Below are 25,949 nucleotides of genomic sequence, written 5' to 3'. Positions count from 1 at the left end.
TAAAAAAAAAAAGAGCGTTTTTTTTTGCAGTACTTACCTAGAATGTCATGTTGACCGTACTTTCAGTTTAGATAGCTCATGAGGGCAGATAAGTGTTTTAAGGTTAGACTCACTAATTCAGTGTTGTATGTGTACGTGTTGTTTTTTTTTAAATAGGTTGTCATACCAAGTAAAAAAAAAAAACATGAAAGAGAGTTGTGTGTTTAAAGTTCAAGGTTATTGCAGTGTAAAACTACTTTTCATGTCATTGCATCAGATAGCGCAGTCAGACGTGCGGTCTAATTTACCATTTGAGGTAGATAAAAAAGCAGCTAATACCTGTGAAATTATTGTTTAAGCTTGAAAGGGTTAAGAGAATCATCCAAGTGACAGCTTTTTCTTATTTAATTTCTAAACATATGACATTTTATTAAAGAGATAGTTCACCCAAAATGAAAATGTTGTCATTATTTACCTCATGTTCCAAACCCTTTTGACTTTGTTTACTTTATGTGAAACACAAAAAGAAAATGTGATTGTCGCTCTTTTCCATAGTTACAGTGAATTGAGATTGGAGCTTTCCAAATGAACTGTGTTTTGAACAGGCTTGGGAGGGTTACTTTAAAAATGTATTCCGTTACAGTTACAAATTACTTCCTAAAAAAAAGTATTCAGTAACGTAATCCAAGTACTATAATATGAAAGTAATGTAACTGATTACTTTTGGATTACTTCAAGGTCACGTATATAAATAAAGTCAAGCAAGAAGAAATATTATTAAAAAAAAAAAAAAAAAAAATTTATTTATTAAGAATTTGGTCCAGTGTACAATATTTGCAAAATATACACACAGGCCTGAATATATATATTTATGTAAAGGGCTATACAGACATCTAGTGGCTAATGTATGGTATTAAAGATTATTTTGTTTTATTTTTAACTAATTTTTAACTAAAAAATAAAAACACTTTTAGTTGTGTAAAATAGTTTATTTTAAAATAGGCCTACATGTTGACTAAAGCCGTGATCTATCTTAATTTGCCTGACTGAACTTGGGGCGTTGGCAGTGGGAGTTCCCCTACGTTACCTAGACAGCGAACATCCCGTTACGTGAGAAAAGATTAAGAAAGGACATTTTGGGTACTAAAAAAGCTACTCTCCTAATTTCTACAAAATAGCCGCGGAATTTCCATGAATTAAAAGCGATTTTACCCGCAGGCAGCGTCGTTTCTACTAGCAGCAGTGATTCAATCTGCGTCTGAGGAGATTGTAGACAGCTGTTATTTGCGCATGCACCAGCGCGTGGCACACGTGTACGGTGGCCGAGAGAGCTCAACGCGCTGCAACTGAAGAAAACACATGCAAATAGAAAAACACCTGCAAATTAAGAAAACATCTTCATCAGTTTCACAACACATGTGTGCTCCAAATACTCACAACACAACCAAATACAGAAACGCGCTGCAAAAGTTCACAACACAAACAAATACAGAAACGCGCTGCAAAAGTTCACAACACAAACAAATACAAAAAACGCGCTGCAAATAGGACAGAACACAACGGAAATGTTTCCAGGGAACCCAATAAGTGATGGACGGACGGCTGGGACGTGCTTCTTGCTAGTGAGCTTTACCAGAGAATGTCTAATATGGCTGGCTTTACCTATGCCCTACTCTCTTAAAAGGGCAGACGGCAGAGCCCTTGAATTGGGCACTTTGGAGGGAGCGGGGCACTTGTGTGCCATTATGTTGATGAAGGGAGCAACGAAAGACAACGTAATTTCCTCATTATTTTCACCTGGGATGTTCCCATGACAACGCAGCGCGTGTCCATCAGCTGAATAGCTGTTCTTACCAGAAATATAGTATTATTGCTGTTAACATAACTGTTGCAAATAAATATACATTTTATACAACAAAGTTTTTAAAATATGCGTTATATCTGTGTGTGAGTGTCTCAACTTTAAAACTTGCCGTCTCATATTTGGACCCTAGCTGCATTCTAACATTTCTTATGAAACTTATTTTAACATAACATGACAAAATGTGTACAATGTAACTGATGTATAGATTAATGTATTTCCCTCATGTTCTTTTTCTCTCTTTTTTGATTTATTTATTTATTTTAGTCTTCAGCTCATTGTTCTTTTTAGTATTCTTATGACATTGAACATATTGTAAATACATTTTGTATATTGTATACAAAGTTGTATGTCATAAACGTGTCATCTCTGTATGTTTTGCAAAAAAATAAATTAATTGTTTAGTTGGTCTCGCGTCCCATTGAATAGTGAATAACAAGGCGAGGCGGGGCTTATGACCTATACTAGGACCAGTCACCGGGGGGCGATCGAGACGTTTTGGCTTCACTTTTCAGGGCTTGTGCGGCACGCTTGTTTGCAGCGCGTTTCTGTATTTGTTTGTGTTGCGAACTTTTGCAGCGCGTTTCTGTATTTGGTTGTGTTGTGAGTATTTGGAGCACACATGTGTTGTGAAACTGATGAAGATGTTTTCTTAATTTGCAGGTGTTTTTCTATTTGCATGTGTTTTCTTCAGTTGCAGCGCGTTGAGCTCTCTCCAGTGTTGCCAGATGTACGATAATTATCGTATTTGTACGATAATTTTGATCTCTGTACGATGTACGATCAATAATGGAAAAAAATCCAATAATGTACGATAATGGTACGTACGATACTTGGACATTTCCAATCTAGCAACACTGGCTCTCTCGGCCACCGTACAAAATACTTATTTATTTAGTTTCAAATGAAGCCTGAAAGTATTCCCCCTTTTTTCAAAATGTAACTATAATCTGATTACAACGTTTTTTGACGTAACGGATTATTTATTGGATTTTTGTATCCTGATTACATAACGCCCTTACATGTATTCCGTTACTCCCCAACCCTGGTTTTGAATGACTGGGTTTGATTGATCGAGCATACAAAACCAGTTTGTTGAAAAGATTCCAAACAAGTTGTTTTATCTTTTAACTAGACGCCACATTAATAGAAAACAAGACATAACACCAATGTGCTAAATATTTATTTGATCATTTGCATGATGGTGGGAGATACTTCACAGAGAAGTTTGATTTTTCCATATTGGATTGCTGGCAAAAGGCTTTGCACATGATAATTTTAGCTGCATAATAGCAGAATGGTCTTATAGTTGCAGCGTTGGCACTAATAAAACCACTCCAGCCCCCCTAAAAATGTGGGCTTGACTTACTTATGTAAGACAAATGTGGCAACCAGCTCCTTTCATCCTCATTACAGCTGTAGAGAATACTCTTCCAATGATTCTTGATGATATGAGAGCATTATCGAGATTCTGAAAAATACTAGTGTTAAACCTAAACTGTTTTTTGTTTCTCACATTTGTAATTGATATAAATGCACCCTGGAAACAGGTGCGACAAATAAAATATATATTTATATATTTTTTTAATTAAGTTAGGCAGTAATATACACCTGAAAGAAAAAAACTCGCGTGTTTACGCATCAGATCGCGTGCATAGATCATGTGCATCACCGCAGCTTATAGAAAGAGGAGGAAAACTACAGAATTTTAGACTTATGATGTAACGGGGGAGTTTTGGACTGCCCTCAGTCTCCACCAATGAAAATATGGATAAGGTTCAACACCCATTTTGGGGGTTCTGTATAAATTCGGTTTATGTCAATCTATGCACATATTTACCTATTTATCTCAATCCCAGCCATTGGAGCGTGATTTTTTTTTAAATAAAAAGCTGCTTAATAAGGTATTTATGTTACATTTTAAGTTATGTAGGCCTATATTGATTTTAAAACTACCATTTATAGACCTATTCGTTTTTATTATAATTATAATAGTGTTTAAAATACATACAAAATTATTAGGCTATTGCTTTTTTCTTTTTCTTTTTTTTTTTTTGCATAATTATTTTAAACAATAGATGTTTCAATAAGTCTATTGCTTTTTGATATTTTAGATTTGTGTCACACCAGTGGTGAATATTAGACAAGAGGCTAATACAATTCTGCAGTCATATATTAATCAGATTATTTATAATATTAGGCTATTTTGTCATATTAGCATTTTTCATGGTGTTTGTCTGATTTCTGTAGTTTCTGTCAGTAAATTTCGCCGCAATTTTTTTTTAACCGAACTCTGTTTTTGTGGCTGCTGAAAAACTATTTGTTAAAATTCACACTTATGTAAGTAAATAAATTAAGTAAAATAATAATAATTAAATAAAATACAACATTTTGTTTTTGTCGTCAGTCCGAACCCCATATAGGCTAGCCTATAAAACGTAAACAATATTTATGCGTAAGTATTCGTTAACATATTTTAGGCTACTCTTTCAATGTCATATTTTTCATTCTTTAGACGTCATCTTTCTCAAAAGTGAATAGACCAAGAAAATGTCTTTTGTGGTAAAAATGAACGGAGCCCTGAACGATGGCATCCACGGCAATGGAATGAACGGGAACGGTGTGCATCATTTGAGCGTGCGGACTCAAGTGACTGTTAACCCAGCCAAACTGAAGAGCAACCGGCCGAGATGGAACGTCAGACCCTCAGAGATGTCCAAGAAAACACTCAACCCCATCCGAGCCATAGTGGACGGGATGAAACTCACTCCCAACCCCGAGAAACCCATGATTGCTCTGTCTATTGGTAAGTTATGAGTCAACAACAAATGCATCCATAATAGTGTGATCCAGTGTTTAAAAAATGGATGATGCTAGTTATAGAAAAACAGCTAATTGTTTGTAAGGTGCTCTTAGTTTGCCATTTTATTTAGCCTATACTCGTATTATTTTACAATGTTTTGGATTTCATGACATGCTTAATGTTTGTTTGTTTTCTTGTCTCGTTTAACTTGTGACTCATTTTGCGGAAAAATGCAATGTAAATGTATGCTTCGGACTTCCTCCAGGTGACCCTACTGTGTTTGGGAACTTGCCAACAGATGACACTGTTTTGCAGGCAATGAAGGAGGCCATTGACTCACACAAATTCAATGGCTATGCTCCTTCAGTTGGTAAGATTTACGCTTGTGTGTGGAGAAGTTAATTGCTGAATTTTGTATACAGCAAAATATTCCTTTCTGATAAAAAGTGTATTATGCTTTGCGCTTCATCAAAAATAATTTCCGCATTTTGAATAACATTGACAGGTTACCAAAAGAGCAGAGACGCTGTTGCAAACTTCTACAGCTGTCCAGAAGCTCCGCTGGAAGGCAAAGTGCGTCACATCCATCATGATTATTTTATCATTTCGATTTATTTAGTTTATCAGTCCATTTTATTCCAAAGTATATATTCCATAACTACAGGATGTTTACATAGTTTTCATATAATGCTTTTGTAAATCGATGATGAGTAAAAATTCATGATTTTTTAATATGTATATAAATCTGTAGGATGTGATCTTAGCCAGTGGATGTAGCCAGGCTATAGAGTTGGCCATCAGCGTGTTGTGTAACCCAGGGGACAATATCTTAATTCCACGTCCTGGATTCTCCCTCTATAAGACACTGGCAGTGTCTATGGGCATCCAAGTGAAGCACTACAATCTTCTGGTGAGTAAATCACACAGACAAAGTCCATCATCAGATGCACATGTAATCTGAAAACATGAAACAAATTGTAAAAAAGTAACTGACTCTTTTAGAAGGACATTTCTGTCATCGCAACATTAGGGAAAAAATATGCACTTTCAGCTCACAGCAAAAAAATGCTATTCCTACTTAGTATTTTTGTCTTGTTTCCTGTCCAAATATCTCAAAATGATTTAATCAAGATGTAATAGATAAGAAAAATTGCAAAAGATATAAACTTGGCTTTTTCCTTGTCTAGTAAATGCATCTTGATTTAAGAAGTTTTAGATATTTGGACTGGAAAAGCATTTTTTTGCAGCGAGTGTACACGAGAGGGGGTGGCAGGGGGCGTACAATGCTATTGGACGGTTTGTGGAGTGGATGGGGGAAAATGCTGTGTCATTGCTATATGGTGCACATCTGGGACCGATCATTGAAAACAACCATATACGTCACACACACGCACATGCAAATAACACACTCAATAATACCACTGTTGTTCTGTAGGCTTTAATGTATACATTATAGATAAATGATTATATGCGATCCTATCACAATTCAGGGAGGAATAATATTTAATATTTAAAAGCATTTCTGTTGAATTGAATAGTTTTAGTATTCTTTAGTGCTTACATAATCCCTTTTATCAAGTTTCTACAATACCTCTCGTCAATAGCGATGACTGTGTCACGCCTAAGATGAATTTCTTTCTAACGTCAGTTGATCTTTTGATCCTTTAGCCGGAGAAGTCCTGGAAGATTGATCTTCAGCACTTGGAGAGCCTGATTGATGATAAAACAGCCTGCATGATCGTCAACAACCCATCCAATCCGTGTGGCTCAGTGTTCTCCAAAGATCACCTGCATAAGATACTTTCCGGTGAATGCACTGATTTACTCTAATCAAATAATATATGAACAATGTGTATCTCAAAAAGAAAGATTCCATGATATTAATCGGCTATTATTTTGTGTGACCTAGTGGCGTCAAGAAACTGCATCCCTATCCTTGCTGATGAGATCTATGGAGACATGGTGAGCTCACAATGAATACGGAAACGCCTGCATGATGATGCATTTTCTTTCTTAGAACTTATTTTACAAGCTCTTTCAAGCATCTTTGATGAGGTACAGACCTCAGGTCTTCTCACAGTGGTCTTTTATGGAGTTCACATTCTAAGCTCACCTATGACCCCTGTTAAATGACTTGTCCGAGTCTGGCTTACTTGCAAGACACTTTTCAACTTTTAGTACACTCCATTAAGAACCTTTAATATGCACATAAACTTTATGCTGCACAAAAGCTACTTTGTTTTCTTCAGATTATTACGATGTTCTTCACACTAAAAACAAAATCGGGAATCAAAAAGGGTTCTTCTATAGCATTACTATGAAAACCCTTTTTGGAATCTTTTTAGTGTACTGCAACTGTAGTAAACATCCTCTTGTTGGGTGGCGTGCATTTTCCTGGCTCAGCTCAGCCTCAACCAGCAGTGGAAACCACATCAGCACTGGAAGGATTAGAGTTGTGTGTGTGGTGAATGGAAGCCTGACCACATTTTGAGCTTTAGGTCATGAAGGACAGTGAAGGTAGAGCTGGGGGCAACAGGTCCACAACTCTGGACAGTCGTAGCCTATAGAGAATGTGGAGAATGGTGCCTTTTTAACTTAGTATCGGAGTCATCACCTCAATGACTATGCATTTTTCAACGCATGTGTTTGTGATTAGAGCATGTGAGCATGTGTGAAGATGACATTAGAGGCGGCAGAAGAAGGGGCCGCTTGTTTCATTGTAGGTTGCACGTTGACTGTCTAGATGTGTTTTTGAGTTCCATCTGGTACAGTACTGTGCACCCCTTGTGGCCTCGATGTCTGGACCCTGTTAAAAACCAACAGCAACAAAACATACTTATACATTTGAGCTTCTGAAATAGGGCCAACACCGCAAATTACAGTATCTTAGCCAATGGGAGATGGGGCGGATCCATCTCCCAGACATAAAGCCATAATCGTAATTAGAGCCAGGTGGACGACCGCAAAACTGCTACAAGAAAGGAATTCTCTCCCTCTCACTACCCTTGTAACTTTCTCAAAACCCTCTCTAAACATCCATGTTCTGCATGGTAACAGCATGCAGAAGTTTCTAGAAATCAACTAACAGTAATAGTATGTTAGCTTCACAATTGTCTACTGCACAAAGAAATATAATGTGAAAGCAGGTGCAGGTAGCAGGTATATATATATGAAGAGTTCAGATGCAAAAGCCTCTAAGTGCCATCTGAAATTTTCTTCTACAATGATAATTTTTATCCAGCGCGTATATTTAAGTTCAGTAATTTCACTTATGGCAATGAAAATTACCTATTGTCATTTAAGTGAAATAACCAAACTTAAAAATACGAGCTTGATAAAAATGATCATTGTAGAAGAAAATTTCAGATGGCACTTAGAGGCTTTTGCATCTGAACTCTTCATATATATACATATATATACACTGCCATTCAAAAGTTTGGGATCGGTAAGATTTTTAATGTCTTTAAAAGTCTTTTATAAACGTTTCTTGAGCAGCATATTAGAATGATTTCTGAAGGATCATATGACATTGAATATTCAGCTTTGCATCACTGGAATAAATTACATTTTAAAATATATTAAAACAGAAAACTTTTTTTTTTTTAATCAAATAAATGCAGCCTTGGTGAGCATAAATGTTTAACTTTCTGTTCATCAAAGAATCCTAAAAAATGCATCATGGTTTTCTACAAAAATATTAAGTAGCTGTTCAATATTGATAATAATAACAAATGTTTTTTTGCACCAAATCAGCATATTAGAATGATTTCTGAAGGATCATGTGACACTAAAGACTGGAGTACTGACACAGTTTCACAATATTACAGTTTTTGCAGTATTTCTGATAAAATAATTGTAGCCTTGGTGAGCATAAGAGACTCATTCAAAAACAAAAAAAATCTGACTGACCCCAAAGTTTTGAATATCATCTACTGTGTCTTGCAAATTATAAGGATAATTCTTTATTTTATTATATTATAAATATGTTTTAAGAACAATATTGCTATTTACAATGTTGTAATGAGTTGGCTGTCATTCTGCAGGTTTTCTCTGGCTGTGATTTTCAGTCTTTGGCACCTCTCAGCAGTGACGTGCCCATCCTATCCTGTGGAGGTCTGGCCAAGCGCTGGTTGGTGCCTGGCTGGAGGATGGGCTGGATCCTCATTCATGATCGTAACAATATATTTGGAACCGGAGTAAGTATTAGTCTCTCACCTGTATCAGAGAATGAAATACAAAAAATACAAAAAAACAATAATGCTTATATTCACTTTAGATTCGAGAGGGTCTTGTGAAACTAAGCCAACGCATTTTAGGACCCTGTACTGTGGTTCAGGGAGCATTAGAAAGCATTTTGAATAACACGCCACCAGAGTTCTACCAAAGCGCCATCAGTTTCCTCAAGGTAAGAGGAGTAGAGCTTCAGAGAGAAAAGCAGTTCGGCATCTGACTCTTACAATAACACACTTTTTATGATTCTCTTCAGTCAAACTCTGAGATATGTTTCTCAGAGTTGTCAACTGTTCCCGGGTTGAATCCAGTGATGCCATCAGGAGCCATGTACATTATGGTGAGTGTAATTAAAGTGGTACTGAAATTTAAGTGAATTAACCTCTCTCCAGAGATCTGTTGAAGTCATGATGGAACAGAAGTAGCGAGATATACAGTACTGTGCAAAAGTCTTAGGCATGTTAACTTGTTTTAAGTCAGTTATTTATATCTTTTGCTGTAGTGTGTCAGTAGCAACTATCAGTTTACATTTCCAAACATTCTTTTTGCCATTAATTGTAATAATCCAGTGAGATTTGTGTATGCACAAGGAGTCTGACAACAGCCGGTATGATCTGATCTCACCAACCATCATCGAGTCTGTGATTACATGAAGAAACAGAAGAAACTGAGACAGACTAAATCCAGAAGAACTGCGGGAACGTCTCCGAGACGCTTGAAGAAACCTTCCTGCAAAGCTACCTGAAAAACTATGCGCAAGTGTACCTCGACAAAAGCCGTTTTAAACGAAAAGGGTCGTTACACCATATATTGATTTGAATTAGTTAATAGAAGTTAAATCAAAAATAAATTCAATTTGTGATTTTTATTTTTGAAAGCATTCTCACTTTACAGCATTTTAACACAAGTGCCAGTACTTTTCACAGTACTGTAGCTTTGCAGGAAGGTTTCTTCAAGCATCTCGAAGACGTTCCCGCAGTTCTTCTGGATTTAGTTTGTCTCAGTTTTTTCTGTTTCTTCATGTAATCACATATGGACTCGATGATGGTGAGATCAGATCATACCGGCTGTTGTCAGACTCCTTGTGCATACACAAATCTCACTGGATTATTACATTTAATGGCAAAAAGAATGTTTGGAAATGTAAACTGATATTATACTGACACACTGGATGGGTTGCATCAGTTGTTGATTGAATGGAGGCATATCTGAACGCAAGAACAACAAAGAAAACGTATGCATGGATAAATCATTAACAATAAGATCAATAGCACGCATTTAAAAAATAAAACTGGGTGAATTTTTGTTTCATGCCGACTGTAAACTTTGTGCCCGAATCACGTCAGTGAGTTGAACTTATTGACCGGTCAGCAAGGTGAACAGGTTTTTCATTTAGGTTTTGTGAACTGGATTGACAGATTCAATGAAAAGATCAGACTCAAAATAATAATACATTTTCTGCTATTTTTATGTATACTTCAATGGTGCTTTTTGAAACAACATAAATTTGAGTAAATAATGTCAGAATTTTCATTTTCGGGTTAACTATCCCTTTAAATGGCCTGATAGATACTTGGCACATTTGCTCACCAGGACGTCCATATTAAGAAGTGAGCATGTTTGCAAAGAGTGCAAAGTTGCAAGTTAGCAAAGGTTAAATGTATTTTATGCTGGCTCATTCTCAGGTGGGGATCGAGATTGAACAGTTCCCAGAATTCCAGAATGATGTGGAGTTCACTGAACGGCTGGTCACTGAGCAATCTGTGTTCTGTTTGCCCGCTACGGTGAATTATTCATCTCCTTTTTTACCTTATTTCTTCATTCACTTTATTGTCTGACCAAAGCTTGGTTCCACCCTTTTTATATTTCAATTCTGACACCCATGTTGTTTCTCGCTGCAGGCATTTGAATATCCAAACTTCTTCCGAATTGTAGTGACAGTCCCGGAGGACATGATGATTGAGGCATGCATTCGGATCAGAGAATTCTGCTCACGTCATTACCTACCTCGGAGCCTAGACAGTCACGAACTAGACCAGTGAAAGAGACAAAGAATGAAAGGTCAAAAGAGGATAAGAAAGGTCAAAAGAAAAGTGGTGTCCAAAGGTGCAAAATGAATGGAATTGTTAAAAGAGAGGACACAGTTATGTGCATTACATGTGACAATTGAATATTTTTCTTTTCAGGAAACCCAAAGTTCTATGCAAGCAACATATTTATATTTTTTTATATGTGCTAGTATTACATAGGGAAGGGGTGGGAGGATAGGTGGTTTGGGGGTTATTGTATAAATATTTTTCCTTCGTTATAAAATATTGTAGTCTCTTTTCTTACACCGTAAAAGACATTGTGGTTTGGGAAGGCTTGTGACCAAACCATAAAGTAATTTTGTGTGTAACTTGCATGATGTGAAGTACTGTATTTATCCTATATGTGATGTTTCAGGAATAGAACATTTGTTTTGCATATGTTTAATTTGCATGCTCAACCACTCAAAATGACATATGGCACTCATATGACATCTAATGTTCTTTAGATTTTTGTTTTCAATTGTTACACCTCAAAAATTATTTAAATAAAATTGTATCTCACGAGTTCTTTAAGGAGAAACATTTTTAATGTCTTATTGGTGCAAATCTATTATTATTATTAAAGGTACACTGTTCCTTTATGTTGATGGAACTTTCTTCCATCTAGCAGTTAAAAACAAAACTGGATGCATTTTGCATAAGAACAACATTGTTTGGTTGTGCTTCGGCTCTGCGTAACTGTGTGGATGAATATGGTTATCCTACTGCTCATAAAACATTCACAACCAGGCTTAAGAGATATGACCAGTTTAGATCTTAAGCTGACTAGCTGAAGACATTACTGACTGTAGCTATACCCATTAGATATGGCACTTCCTTGGCACAATTCCAGCACAGTGCTACATAAACCGAAAAGACCCTTCACAATAGATAGGCTAAAACCTTTACAGTGAACTATGTTATAAAGCTACATTGCAATTTATCAATTCATTAAAATACCTTACTCACCTGTTAAGTAACAAAAATTCCATCTCCACGTCACATTTATAACATTTTCAATCCCAGTTCTCGGGATCTCCAAAAAGCCAAGCCAATGTTTATTCTTGTTTTATTATGAGCTCTATCGCATTCTCTTTGTCAGCAGACTCTCCTCTGTTCATTTTTTTTTTTTTTACCTTGTGATTCTCCGGAGGTTCGAGATTTAACGTGCTCCATGCGCCTATGTGTATCTTATTGGAGATCTAAAATTATCCAGATCCGAATTGTGTGTCCCATGGCGCTCTTTCATTTTCCTGAATATCTGGAATTGTTTTCTATGGCAATGATGTTGCGTTGGTAGGTATAAGTATAAGCCAACAACAACCGCAAAATAGAGGGGTTTGGATGGAATACAGACGTTGTATTATGGTGCGTTCAAGTCATCTTGTAAAGATCGTATTTATGAGTTGAATGCACATGAACGCCATGGTGGGATGCCATGGTGGGATACCACAATACTTCATGTTTTTTAGCAGTGATATTATCAGGCTTTTCTATTTACGGCGCAAAGCTATTTGTCTGCACAGAATATGATGGAATTATAATATAAGAATGTAATGATAAATTTGCAGTGGCTTCATAAATTAGTTAGTGTACAAAATTCTGCTGCTAGGATTTTGACTGGAATCAGGAGAAACGAGCATATTACACCGATTTTAAAGTCTTTGCACTGGCTCCCGGTCAGGTTCCGAGTTGATTTTAAAATCCTTATGCTCACATATAAGGCACTGCATGGTTTGGCACCTCAATATCTGTCTGCGCTTTTAACTTTATACACACCCAAGCGTCATTTACGCTCTTCACAAGCTGGTCTATTGGCAGTCCCACAGACTCGATTGCGTACTGTGGGGGACAGGGCTTTCTCATCCTATGCTCCTAGGCTTTGGAATGCTCTTCCTCCAAATATCAGAGATGCACAGTCTCTAAGTAATTTCAAATCTCTTTTAAAAACGCATTTTTTTAGGTTAGCTTTTACTTGATTTTTTATTTAATTTTTTGTATATTGTTGTATTATATTTTATTGTAGTGTTGTATTTTAAATTTGCTTGTTCTAGTATGTAAAGCGCCTTGAGAAGCTGCTTTAAGCGCTATATAAGAATAAAGTTATTATTATATTATTATTAGTTAAAAACATAAAAAAGCAAAGCACACCTGATGCGCATTTCTTTGTTCTTCATTTACTAGAACTAGAGGTTGAGCCTTGCTGTATTTTTGTGTAATTAATTAAGAGAAAGTACAACGCCATCTTACGCCAACGTTGTACGCACCGTCGTAAACACGACTTCCCACCTCGTACGAACTTCCCAGGAGGACTTGATCTCACCATTATTTGCAACATGACAATATAGCGGCAGAGGGCGCTGGTATGCGCGGCTAAATTCCGTGCTGTCGTCTCCCCTGGTTTCAAAATATGTCTTCGTTTGTTCGTTATATTGTAATTTTCTGCTCGTCTGGCACTTTGCAACAACACAACCTTGTTTCTGCAGCTTGTTTCCTATTACGTGTGACGTTTACATTTTACGTGGTGTGAGAAAGTCACATAACTACGCAAAATCCGATCATAGCAGTCAGACTTAAACGGTTTTCCAAAAGAGATTTGAATATGATTTCGAACCACATGTGAATGTAGCTAGAAACAGATTTCATGTGATTTTTCATCTGATCAGTTTTCAATCGGATTTTGGACGGACAGTCTGGACATAGCAAAAGTAGCTGGAGCAGCAACTTCTAAATAAATACGCCCTATGCACGAACGCTGCTGCCGTATTTCTGGTAGAATCTCAGCCAGCATTACTTCCGCATAGCGCGTTTTATAGCGAGGTGTACTAGCGGCAAAACTTTAATAAAATTAATTTGACAGCGATTTATAATTTAAGTATTATATATATAGGCTAGTATTATTAAGCATTGTAGTGATGGCTTCCAGAAAGTTTAACGGAGGGAAGACAGTTGTTCGGCTGAACATTGTTGTGTCCCATTATGTGAGGCCTCAAAGTTTAAAGGGATACTTCACCGTTTTTTCATATTAAACTATGTTATTCCCTTAAAGGTGCTCTAGGTAACTTTTTAACCTTAACTGAACAGCTTCGGAGTCAGTGGAATGGTTATATTACTTATTTCGGGTTGAATGGTGGTGGTTTCGCAGCCCCCTGGTGCCCGAGAGCGGAAAAAACTCACTTGCAACTTTGGGACGCGGGTCGGTGTCAGGAAGTATCGCGTGATATCAGGTCTCGCGATGTAACGAATTGCTTGACGGTGTGGTGAAGTATTCAGTAACCGTATAGTATACGGTAACCCTGAGGACCCAATTAGTATGCCAGTAGTATGCCTGATCTAAATCTGTTCTCGCGATAACTTGTAGCTAACGTGAGCTGTTTAAGTGTTATTATGTGGTAGCTTTATGTAGAATGCTAAATCCCGCTGCTATATGCAAGGTAAAATTAAATTATATAAATTATAATTATTAAATTATATATTGTATATGTAAATTGTGTATAGCTAGTATTTACAATCTCAAGTTGCGTCAATAGCAGGAGAAAGACCGCAAAATTTAAAAATACTACTGTTATTGTGTCACGAAATGTATTTTTAAGAGTTTTTCAGTCGAGAAAGTAGTTGTTTTAATCTCAAATATGTTGTTTGTTTATACAGACAGCGCCTATTTCAAATTTTGATCTGACGTTTTCGGAGACGGGAGATCCAAGGGATCACCGGGCGCTCAGCGCTCACGTATCCCGCCTGAAAAAGCCTTATCTCGGCAAGTGCAGCAGACGTTACTCGCTGAGTCTAGTGGAGTGGTATAATTCGTCTTGTGTAGGCTATGTCTAACGGACGATCTTTGATCTCATTAATCTATCATTTTCGTTTTGGCTGGGGGCAAAGTTTAGTTTTATAACTTTATATAACGTTGAATTGTTTAGGCTATTTATCTTTAACGTTGTGCCTGCTGACTTATATTTGACTGAATCGTTTAATTACTTTATTTCTTGACTTGTATGGCTACTTATACTTTCATAATTGCTATTATTGATCAATAAAACTGAAATTTAACAAAAAGAGACAGGGTTGTGTCATTTTATTTTATATAGCCTATGTACGAATATTTTAATATATATATAATATGATATCACCAACACAGCATGTATTTTTTTTTTTATGTATGGGATCATGGGAAGTATTTCAGAGTATGTTGTCTTGAAAGAAATCAAGCATCACTGACAAAGGCTCAAAAGAGACCATGACTTTCTAAAAGATCTTTTAAATATAGATTGTTTGTGTTTTTGTTTTACTTTTAGGACTGGAGAACATCTGGTAATGAGATGTCACTTTTTTCTGTTTGTTAAATGCTTAGTTAGGGTTGGGATCTCTGCAAAGGAATACCTTCTCACAACATAGCAACACTTTATAATTAACTTAATGAATTACTAGCGTAATGATAGCAGCTGACATAGTTGCACATCATCCTCTTCAGTGGACCCATCCTGGTACATCATCCTATATATTTCAACCAAGTGGCAAGCCGTTGTGTTTTGATTTTTTTTCCCCCTCCAAACCAAGATGGCAAATGGTCAGTCAGAAATTGCAAGTTGCTCCGGAATATCCACCCATTCCTTCTATCCTAGGAGACTCTTGTAGGTAAAAAAAATATTGCAGCATCAAGCAATATCTAATGAGTCCTATCACAGTTGGGTCAATACGTAAACGTGCCATTTTGTGTCCCTTAGTCAAAAAAAAACTCTGTAAATCTTAATAAACCATAAAACAAATAAAATATTTTATAATTTAGTTTCCGTAATATGTCTAATAATATAAGAATAAATTGTTTTCTGTTTCTTTTGTTTTTATAGGATTTTAATCACATTTTTTGTGCAAAGCATCTTGCAGAAATGTTGCAAATGGCATGTCCCTCGGTATGATTTTTCTACTTATGCTTGCATCATCTGCCTTTCATGAAGTTGATGGTAGAAGACAAGTGTTCTCTTCTTTTCTTTGAGTTTATGTAATATCTGAAAGACAAAGACACGCTCATTGTGTCAGCCCTGCTACCAGAAAAGCAAATGTTAAAAAGTTATTTGTACATATTTAAAAAGGGATCTCCATATCTCAGCTCTGGAAGGCTCTAGAGTCTCCAATCTTGCACTCCTGTCTGCGCCTCAGCACCCTCTATCCGAATCCAAAGTTTCAAGAAGATCCGAGAAACTTTATTTTTCGAACCAAAAAAACTATAAGGCTAACCCCTGTCGTTTTTTTTGGGTCGAAAAATAAAGTTTATCTGATCTTCTTGAACCTCTGGATTCGGATAGAGGGTGCTGAGGCACAGACAGGAGTGCAAGATTGGAGGCTCTAGAGCCTTCCAGAGCTGAGATATGGAGATTCCACTAAGCATTTGTTACACTGCAAAATAGTGGTTTCGCAGACAGTGGACAGTGTGCTTAGTACAGTGGGGGTGGTTTAATTAACGAGAATTGATATCACACATGACGGGAGAGCAAAAACACATAAATGTCCCAGATCCAATCAGAGGATGCAAAATAATTGTTTCATGGACACTGCATTTTAATGAAAATCAAGCACTAAAATGACTTGAAAATGAGTGTGATGTGTTCAGTCGAGTGTGCTTAGTACAGTAGGGGTGGTTTAATTAACGAGAATGAAACTTTTAAACACCAAACTTTTCCGCCCGCTCCAGGGGGCCGTGGCGAGATGAAAAATGGCGCCCCCTAGTCGATCGGCCCTTTCTAAGTGGTGTCCATGAAACCACTGTGGCAAACGCATTCATTTAATGGGTAGGTGGGAGTTTTATACAAAAGTCCCAGGGGCCCCAAATTTGGCACGGTGACCCCTGGGCCTGCCCCGATCGACATACCAAAAGCGCAGGTCTACAGAGCAAAGGCAAAAATATTCCCTAACCCTAACCCTAAAACTAGCATTTTCAGCCTCTAACATTAATTGGTGAGTTGGAGTTTTATAGAAAGGTCCCAGGGGCCCCAAATTCGGCACGGTGACCCCAGGGCCCGCCCCGAGTGACATACCAAAAGCACAGGGCTCTAGAGCAAAGGTGAAAAATTTCAGCCGCTATTTTTGGGGATGCGAAAGTGGACTGACTTTTGGTGGCAGCGATATCTCTGGAACATTTCTCATTTGCAAATGCCTTTGGTTCAACGGGCTAACCGTCGGCTGCGTTGCACCTTTGGGCTTGCATATCAAAGCAAAAACAGTGAGTGGTGTTCCACAGCACTAAAGACTGCAAGTGTTCAGTTGCATGTGACGTGTTGTTTGTGTGTTTTTGCAGAGTTCCTTCAAACTACAGCTGGTCCAAAACGCAGCAGCTCGAGTTCTTACCAGAACCAGGAAGTATGACCATATTAGCCCGGTTCTGTCAACACTGCACTGCACAAATTTTAAAATATTGCTGATTACTTACAAAGCACTAAATGGTTTAGCTCCGCAGTACTTGAGCGAGCTCTTAACGCATTATAGTCCTTCACGTCTATTGCGATCTCAAAATTTCCGGCCAGTTGATAATACCTAGAATATTAAAATCGACTGCTGGCGGAAGATCCTTCTCATATTTAGCACCAAAACTCTGGAACAGTCTTCCTAACATTGTCCGGGAAGCAGACACACTCAGTCAGTTCAAAGCTAGACTAAAAACACATCTCTTTGACCTAGCATTCACATAATACATTATAGACTTATATAATTCCATATTAGGCTGCATAGATTAGGCCAGCCGGAACCGGGAACACTTCCCATAAATCCTGATGTTCTCGTTCCATCATAAGAAGAATGGCGTCTACGTTAATATTAGTCTCTCTGCTTATACCGAGGTTTACCGCAGTCCGTCGGATCCAGGCCGTATCCAGATCAGATGAAGGACCTACGCCTGGACGCGACGACAACGCAGTCCTGAATTGTCAACCAGTCTCTCCGTTTCTGAAGTGATGTGGACTCCGGCCGTATCCAGACTAGATGGTGGACCTGCACGTGGACCCAACCATGACGCATCCCTGAAGTGCCGGCCTCGTCGACACGACCAATCTGACTTCTGATCTGTAATGCTGCCTGGATCATAATCATACACTGTTCGCTCGTTGGCCAGAGGAGAACTGGCCCCCGACTGAGCCTGGGTTCTCCCAAGGCTTTTTTCTCCATTCTGTCACTGATGGAGTTTTGGTTCCTTGCCACTGTTGCCTTGGCTTTGGCTTGCTTAGTTGGGGACATTTAATATTCAACAATATTATTGATCTGCTTAATTAGGGTGGACAATGATGCAATTTTCTTCTAGAAACAAACTTTGTTGTATTATTTTCATTTTATCAATGTGAAGCTGCTTTGATACAGTCTGTATTGTAAAAAGCGCTATATAAATAAAGGTGACTTGCCTTGACAACATGAATTTACTTCAAACTAAAGATTTGACTTTTCATACAGCAAAATACACTGCATCTATTTGTCTCATTAGCTCTCAAAAAACTTTAACCTTACAGTTCATTAAATATTTTAACACAGCTAACTCAACATTAATTGTTTTTAAATCTTCACAATGTATAGCCAGAGGACTATCACAAAAGTGTTTAGGAAAGTAAAGACATACTAGAGTATGTTTGTTTAAAGCTGCTTTGTATTGTTGTGTATTTTTAAAAAGCTCTATAAATGTCCTAAAACGATGTGCATTTTGCTTGTAGTTTTGTGTTAATAAAAATGTAATATATTACATCTCATAATTCAGTTTCAGAATTCATTATGTATTGTATTGTGTAATTTAATACAATTTTTATATAAGTTTTGATTCTCTAATTTTATTACATTAAATGTTATTGTGTTGTATGATGTTCTGTATTAAGAATTATTATGACATAAATCATATGCATTAGTACACAAATTACATGCTTGTAATAAAAAAAGCATATTATGCCCTATTGCTTAATAACAAATAACTTTGTCACAAAACATACTTTAACATGTTATTTCTTTAAAATAAAGATTATTATATGAATTAAGGGGTTTGATTAATTACATTAAGATTGTGATTCCATAATTATATTATAGTGTTCTTTAGTCAAGGCTAGACAACCAATTAATATTTATGCCCACAAAACATAGCTAGCATTCTGTAATTTATTTAAATGTAATAGTAAAAATAGTAATATACACAAATAAATATTATTTTATGGCTCTTTTAATAAATAAAAGTGTACTTGTAACATATTGCGCTGATTATTGAGGATAAAAAATAATCACATAATTATAATTGCATTACGAATGGCTGTGAATACGGTAAGGCAGTATCAGTGCAGTTTAAGCTCATAGCACGATCATCGGATAACGTTAGCTGTATGCTATGCTATTATCTAAGCTAACTAAAAAACACACGAACAACGAGAAATGTTTTAATTTCACAATCTATAGCTTCGGTTAAATACTAGTATATGAAACGTATCATTTAAAATACATTAAATACATTAATGACTCGCTAAAACGTAGTACAAACGTCTTCTATAATAAAATTATTTTGTATGATTTATAACCAGGCACTAAAGCGATTACCCATAAAACGTGCTTTGAACCAATCGGATTGCTTGGGTCCTCAGGGTTACCGTATACTATAGAGCCTAAGTCCCGCCCCTCCGCTTCCGGCTCATGGGACCTTATTTCGGAAAAAATATGTATGGAAGTCAATGGCGAGAGATAACTTATCTTTTTATTCCGTCTGAACTGTGCCCTGAACTACACATATGATGTTTGCCAATTTAAAAGGTAATTATGAAAGTAAAGAAAGTAAAGAAAGTCGCAGTTTGTCATAAAACAGAAGAGTAACGTTTAGTTTTATGTGAAAATCGCTCAATGAACTACATCTCTCGTCTCGCACTATGTGCGTCACAAGATCCGTTGCTCGTATGTATGTATTCTGGCTCAAAACACTCAGGCATGACGGCGTAACATTACCATTATAATGTAAGACTATAGAAAAAATGTCAGACGTTAGCTTCAGTAAAGTTAGCTTCATTCATTGAGAGAAAAGGTATGACGTCGCGTCTGCGCCTTCTGGGTTTGTAGTCTTTGTAATTACGTGTTTTCACAGTCTTATACCTCAGCAGTTTTATATCAAGCTGCGACTTTCTTGACTTTAAAATGTATCTTTTAAATTGACAAACATCATATGTGTAAATCAGGGCACAATTCAAACGAGATCAAAATATTTGTTGTCTCTCGCCATTGACTACCATACAATGTTTTTCCGAAATAAGGTCCCATGGTGGTCGACCGGAAGGGGAGGGACTTAGGCTCTCTATACTTCACCACAACGGCACCAGAGAATGTCTAATATGGCGAGAAGTTTCACTCTCAGTACACTTCCGGCTTCTGAACTGGTTGCAGTTCCTCTCAGATTCCATATGAGGGCGCTCACAGGACGAGTGCAGAATGAATGGAGGTCTATGGCGCTATACCAATAAAAATCCACTTTTCTCAAAATATAATTTTTTGTCTAGTAATTTGAATGTTGTATTCGAAAGGAGATGTAAATAAATCACACATTGCTGGGTGTTAGATTTTTTAGAGTCACTTATTTGCTTTAAAAAGTTTTTTAAAGTGTCAATGACGTCATACACATGTACGACCAGAGATACTGCTTAACGGCAATCCTTCACTCACTCTGGTGCGTTCGCGCTCTGCACTTTCTTTTCACTCGAGGCATCGACAACACAGCTGACACAGGTAAACACACGTGCTAGAAGAGTTTTTGTTTTGTTTGTTTCTGGTCCCGCTTCGGATGCCACGATGCCATCAAGCGGTATCTCTGGTCGTAATCAGTCCTTCACTGACCAATCAGCGTCCATTAGCAGAATGCTAGCGTGTTATGGGCAACAACAACTCAACCTGTAAGAAATCAAAACGACATAAGTACTCGTTCATTCAACTTTCGATCTAAAACCCATGTTGAACTTGCACAATTTACAATCAGATCTGAGATTTCTCAACGGCAATCGGATGAAAGAGACAAATTTAGCCGTCTAGCCCCATAGACTCCCATTCATTCTGCACTCATGTCGATCGCCCCCAGTGGAACTCTGGTGGAACTACAACCAAAATTCGGTACAATAGGGCTTAATAGGGAGTGGGCAGGCTCTCCGTAGACGGGCTCTGACGGCACTGCACACGTACACGCCCCTATTCAAGCACCGGCGGGCTAGCTATAAGCAAAGGGCAACGATAGATTGAGTTATGGCTGAGGCTGAGCCTGTAAAAAAGAAGCAGAAAGCTAGGAAATCTTTGTCGGAGGACCAACGAAAGAGGAAACGGGAGACTGACCGAGCAAGAAGTCAGACTCGAGTAAATATATCGGACCGGCTTTTTCAGAATGGTGAGAACTGAGAGAAACAGAAGCCTGCAAAACGGATGCTGATCCTGCTGTTGCACTTGTAAGTTAAGTATCTTTGGAATAAACTGTGTTTAATATTTAAATTTCAAGTAATTGCGACCTCAGGATGTTTGCTATTGTCTGTAAAGGTATTTATTATGATCGCTGTCTGTTAGGGGCTTACTAGTATGCTAGATATAACTTTGATGTTAGCATTGTCATAGCAAACACGTTTGATTTCTGTCGTTGTTTGGCCGTTCCTCTGTCGGTTTTATTTGTGTAACTTACACTTTTATTTTATGTCACTAAGTCAACGCGTCTGATAGTAGGCAATATCAGACGCGCAAAATGTTGCACAGCTAGAAAAAACGTTCTGTTTTCTTAGACAAGCAAAGGTAAACCATCATTCTACCAGATGAACTTATAGACCTTGCTAATATAACTTTAGACAAATATTAGCCTCCGATATATATATATTTTTTTATGCTCATGCCCATTCTCCCAAAAACAAACAAACAAACAAACACGAAAGCAGTAGTTCGCCTCGTTCATATCGTTCGTTCCCGGTAAAAATACTAGTATGCATGACAACACAATAAATAAAAAAATCGCCATCAGTTGGAAAGAAAGTATTGCTTTACTTGCCTCGGTAGACATAACTGGTTTTGAAATAGCCGGTTGCTCTGCTCAGCTAGGTTGACAGCTGATCAGCTGGGTTGCTCGTGGCAAGGGGGGAGGGACAACAGTTCGTTTTTACGACAGAGTGTTTGAAAGCATTATACTACCAGACACTAGGGGGAGCTCGTAGAGAAAAAACTCAGACTTGCATAGTGTCCCTTTAACTAAGACGAGTTGATACATACCTCTCTCGTCTCAGTGCGTGCACTCAATCGCTCTGGCGCGCCGCGACACTTTGATAGCACTTAGCTTAGCCCAGTTCATTCATTAGGACCCAAACAGAGATGAAGCTAGAAGCGACCAAACACCTCCACATTTTCCCCATTTAAATATAGTTACACGACCAATATGGTGGCACAAAATAAAACGTGGCGTTTTTCTAAGCGGGTTAAAAAGGATAACTATAATGTATGGCGGAATAGCACTTTTGGGAGTAACGTTAGTTCGACTCGGCGCAATAAAAAGTCATGTTGGTTCTAATGACAGAAGTGAGAGGGAGAGGGGGAGAGGATTTTTCAGGAGTGACATTTTACTGCGCCGAGTCGAAGTGCTCCCAAGTGCTATTCCACCATACATTATAGTTATCCTTTTTACCCGCTTAGAAAAGTGCCACGTTTTATTTTGTGTCACCATACTTGGTCGTGTAACTACTCGTGTAACTGTATTTAAATAGGGAAAACGTGGAGGTGTTTGGTCGCTTCTAGCTTCATCTCTGTTTGGGTCCTAATGAATGAACTGGGCTAAGCTAAGTGCTATCAAAGTGTCGCCACGCACCAGAGCGATTGAGTGCACGCACTGAGACGAGAGAGGTATGTATCAACTCGTCTTAGTTAAGGGAATAACATAGTTTAATATGAAAAAACGGTGAAGTATCCCTTTAACTCTATACTGAGTTTTCACACTTTTCCTGTTGACGAAGAAACACGCAGAGAGTGGATTCACAACATTCGACGTGAGAGATTTAACATCACATCTCATTCAAGGGTCTGCAGTCGTAACTTTAAAAGTGATGATCTGATTGAGCCATTGACCCCTATTGGGCGTCGCTTCCTGCGAAAGGGAGCTGTACAAACCTTATTCCAGTGGAACGGCTACTCCGTTGCTGAACCAAGGTGCACTGGGGTATGGCAAAAAAGGGAGGTTTACACTCAAGTGAATAAGGTTCCTGTGCCAATGGATGCCCATTATCTGGCACATGATTATTGTTCAGTTCCAGAACCCGCAGCAGTTGATAATGCACTGTATCAGACCGAAGATCTCCATAAAAAGGTGGACCGACTAATGAGACAGGTGGAGGAGTTGTCAGTCAGTCAAAGATTTTTTTTGTTTGGGGCGATTTGCTGCTTCTGACGATGATATAAGATTCTACACTAGGTACGTTTTAAAATGTCTGTATATGTGTGTAAATGTATGTGTGTGTGTGTGTGTGTGTGTGTGTGTGTGTGTGTGTGTGTGTGTGTGTGTGTGTGTGTGAGTGTGTGTCTGTCACCATAGACTGTCATTCAAATTCAATTGTTGATATCAACAATTGATTACTTACTAGTTGAAATTCTGAATGAATTCACATATCAGAAATACAATTCTTACTAGTAAATCCTTTATTTTTGATATCAAGAATTCAATTGTCACTAGTTGAAGTGTCTATTCTTGATATCAACAATTGAATTGCTACTAGTAACAATGTCAATTTTTTATATCAATAATTTGATTTTTATAATTCGAGACGGTGGTGTCTGTGCCGGAGACATTGGTGTCCGTGCCGGAGATGGTGGTGTCCTTTCCAGAGACGGTGGAGTCCGTGGAGACATTGGTGTCCGTGCCAGAGGCGATGGTGAGACGACGGTGGAGACATTGGTGTCCATACCAGAGACGTTGGTGTCCGTGCCGGAGACAGTGAGTGGTGTCTGTTGCGGAGATGGTGGTGTCCGTGCCGGAGACGTGCCAGAGACGTTGGTGTCCGTGCCGGAGACGGCGAAGACGTGCCGGAGACGGTGGTGTCCGTGCCGGAGACGGTGATGTCCGTGCCGGAGACGTTGGTGTCTGTGCCGGAGACGATGGTGTCCGTGCCGGAAACTTTGGTGTACGTTCCGGAGACTGTGGTGTTTGTGCCGGAGACGGTGGTGTCCGTGCCGGTGTCCGTGCCAGAGACGTTGGTGTCCGTAGACGGTGGTGTCCGTGCCGTCGATGGTGGTGTCCGTGCCGGAGTCGTTGGTGTTCGTGCCGGAGACGGTGGAGACATGCCAGAGACATTGGTGTCCGTGCCAGAGACGGTGGTGTCCTTTCCGGAGACTTTACTTATCCGTGCCGGAGACGTTGGTGTCTGTGTCGGAGACGGTGGTGTCCGTGCCGGATACCTTGGTATCTTCCAAAGATTTGAATTTGGCGCAATTTTTTCTCTAAAGAGTGTTGATATGTTGATAAGTTTCGTCATGCTAGCATGTGTGGAAGTATTTAAAACAAGGGTGTTACAACTAGCCCAGCGTTAGGTTGTGCACCGCTCTGCCCTATTCCTTGGGGGTATCATTTTATTCTACCCCACCTTAAAATAACATTAAAATTGAGCATGTATTTCTAGCAGGTAAAATGCTGTAAATACATGACATCCGATCAAATTACCTCATCTGTTGTAGGCAAAACAGACTGCATTCACTCAACAATTCTGCCTTGGCTAATCGCGCTATAACCTACTGCCGTTCTCGACCATGTAGCCTACCTTTGTAAAATTGGGGATTTAGCACTTACTAGCATGAAGAACAAATGTGACCCTGGACCACAAAACCAGTCACATGGTCATGTGATTTATACATCACTTGAAAGTTGAATAAATAAGCTTTCCATTGATGTATGGTTTGTTAGGATAGGACAATATTTGGCCGAGATACAACTATATGAAAATCTGGAATCTGAGGGTGCAAAAAAATCTAAACATTGAGAAAATCACCTTTAAAGTTGTTCATTTATGTTCACGATTGTGCTGCATTCACTCACAGAAATAAATGTTTTATATATTTACGGTAGGAAATTTACAAAATATCTTCATGGAACATGATCTTTACTTAATATCCTAATGATTTTTGATATAAAAGAAAAATCGATAATTTTGACCCATACAATGTATTGTTGGCTATTGCCAGAAATTTACCCGTGCGATTTATGACTGGTTTTGTGATCCAGGGGTCACACATATAGACACTGATTGTCCATAGAGATCGATTTAAAATTTAAACTCGTAAATTTCGATACAAAAACATACCCTGTGTGAGTTCCTGTGTTTACATTTACATTTTATTCATTTAGCAGACACTTTTATCCAAAGCGACTTACAAATGAGAACAATAGAAGCAGCTAAACTAACAGTAGGACGACAATATGCAAGTGCCATGACCCTTCTCAGTTTAATCTAATGCAGTTCATGTAAAACATTTTTTTGTGTTTAATGTTAATCACATTAATTGAATATCCACACGATTGCAAATGTGACATTGATTTTACACATCAGTTCAACAAACGAAAGGTATTAATATTAAGTGATGTTAATTTTAAACATGTATTGTCACTATTTTTTTCAACAAAATAACAGCTCCACAAAAGCCACAGCAGAGTTTGTGAATGAATCCGCGGCTTTGAACAAATCGTGAGAGTCAATGCTTCAATGATTCATTCATAATTACAGCCACTTGCTTCGTTACTGAATGAATGAATGACTCGATGACTCACTCATAAAGACAGTGACTTGCCGCCACCTAATGGCAGTTTTAATTTAATATTTAAAAGCATCACTTCGTTTTTTACCATCATTGCATATTTCTCTATTGAACATTTTTTTTTTATTATTTAAAGCATTATTTATGAAGGAATTTATAAAGGTAAAAAATGCACTGGAAAAATCTATTTAAGGGGGCAAATATTGCCCCTTACTGAAAAAGGTGTGACACAGAAGGATGTTAAAAGCCTTAGGGGGTACGA

The 25,949-nt window shown here is 38.0% G+C and overlaps 1 protein-coding gene across 1 annotated transcript; it reads left to right on the top strand.

Annotated features, from left to right (window-relative positions):
* The first annotated feature begins 3,641 nt into the window (after positions 1-3,641).
* Positions 3,642-11,342, top strand: tat (tyrosine aminotransferase). The gene is made up of 12 exons (XM_079873734.1): positions 3,642-3,744; positions 4,356-4,646; positions 4,909-5,013; positions 5,149-5,216; positions 5,395-5,553; positions 6,312-6,450; positions 6,553-6,605; positions 8,687-8,839; positions 8,920-9,048; positions 9,130-9,213; positions 10,559-10,657; positions 10,775-11,342. Exons 2-12 carry the CDS (start codon positions 4,391-4,393, stop codon positions 10,913-10,915), a joined length of 1,386 nt encoding a protein of 461 aa, XP_079729860.1. The 5' UTR covers positions 3,642-3,744; positions 4,356-4,390; the 3' UTR covers positions 10,916-11,342.
* The last annotated feature ends 14,607 nt before the right edge of the window (positions 11,343-25,949 follow it).

Source organism: Squalius cephalus, assembly GCF_949319135.1.
Source record: "Squalius cephalus genome assembly, chromosome: 6".
Taxonomy (NCBI): Eukaryota; Metazoa; Chordata; class Actinopteri; order Cypriniformes; family Leuciscidae; genus Squalius; species Squalius cephalus.
Note: the sequence above shows the minus strand (reverse complement) of the source record. Positions and strands in the feature narration are given on the sequence as shown.

Bases quoted from the DNA above. Each gene is read 5' to 3' on its own strand.
- tat (XM_079873734.1), top strand. From the start codon at position 4,391: ATGTCTTTTGTGGTAAAAATGAACGGAGCCCTGAACGATGGCATCCAC. The intron at 4,647-4,908 runs GTAAGTTATGAG...GACTTCCTCCAG, and splicing joins CATGATTGCTCTGTCTATTG to GTGACCCTACTGTGTTTGGG. The intron at 9,214-10,558 runs GTGAGTGTAATT...GCTCATTCTCAG, and splicing joins CAGGAGCCATGTACATTATG to GTGGGGATCGAGATTGAACA.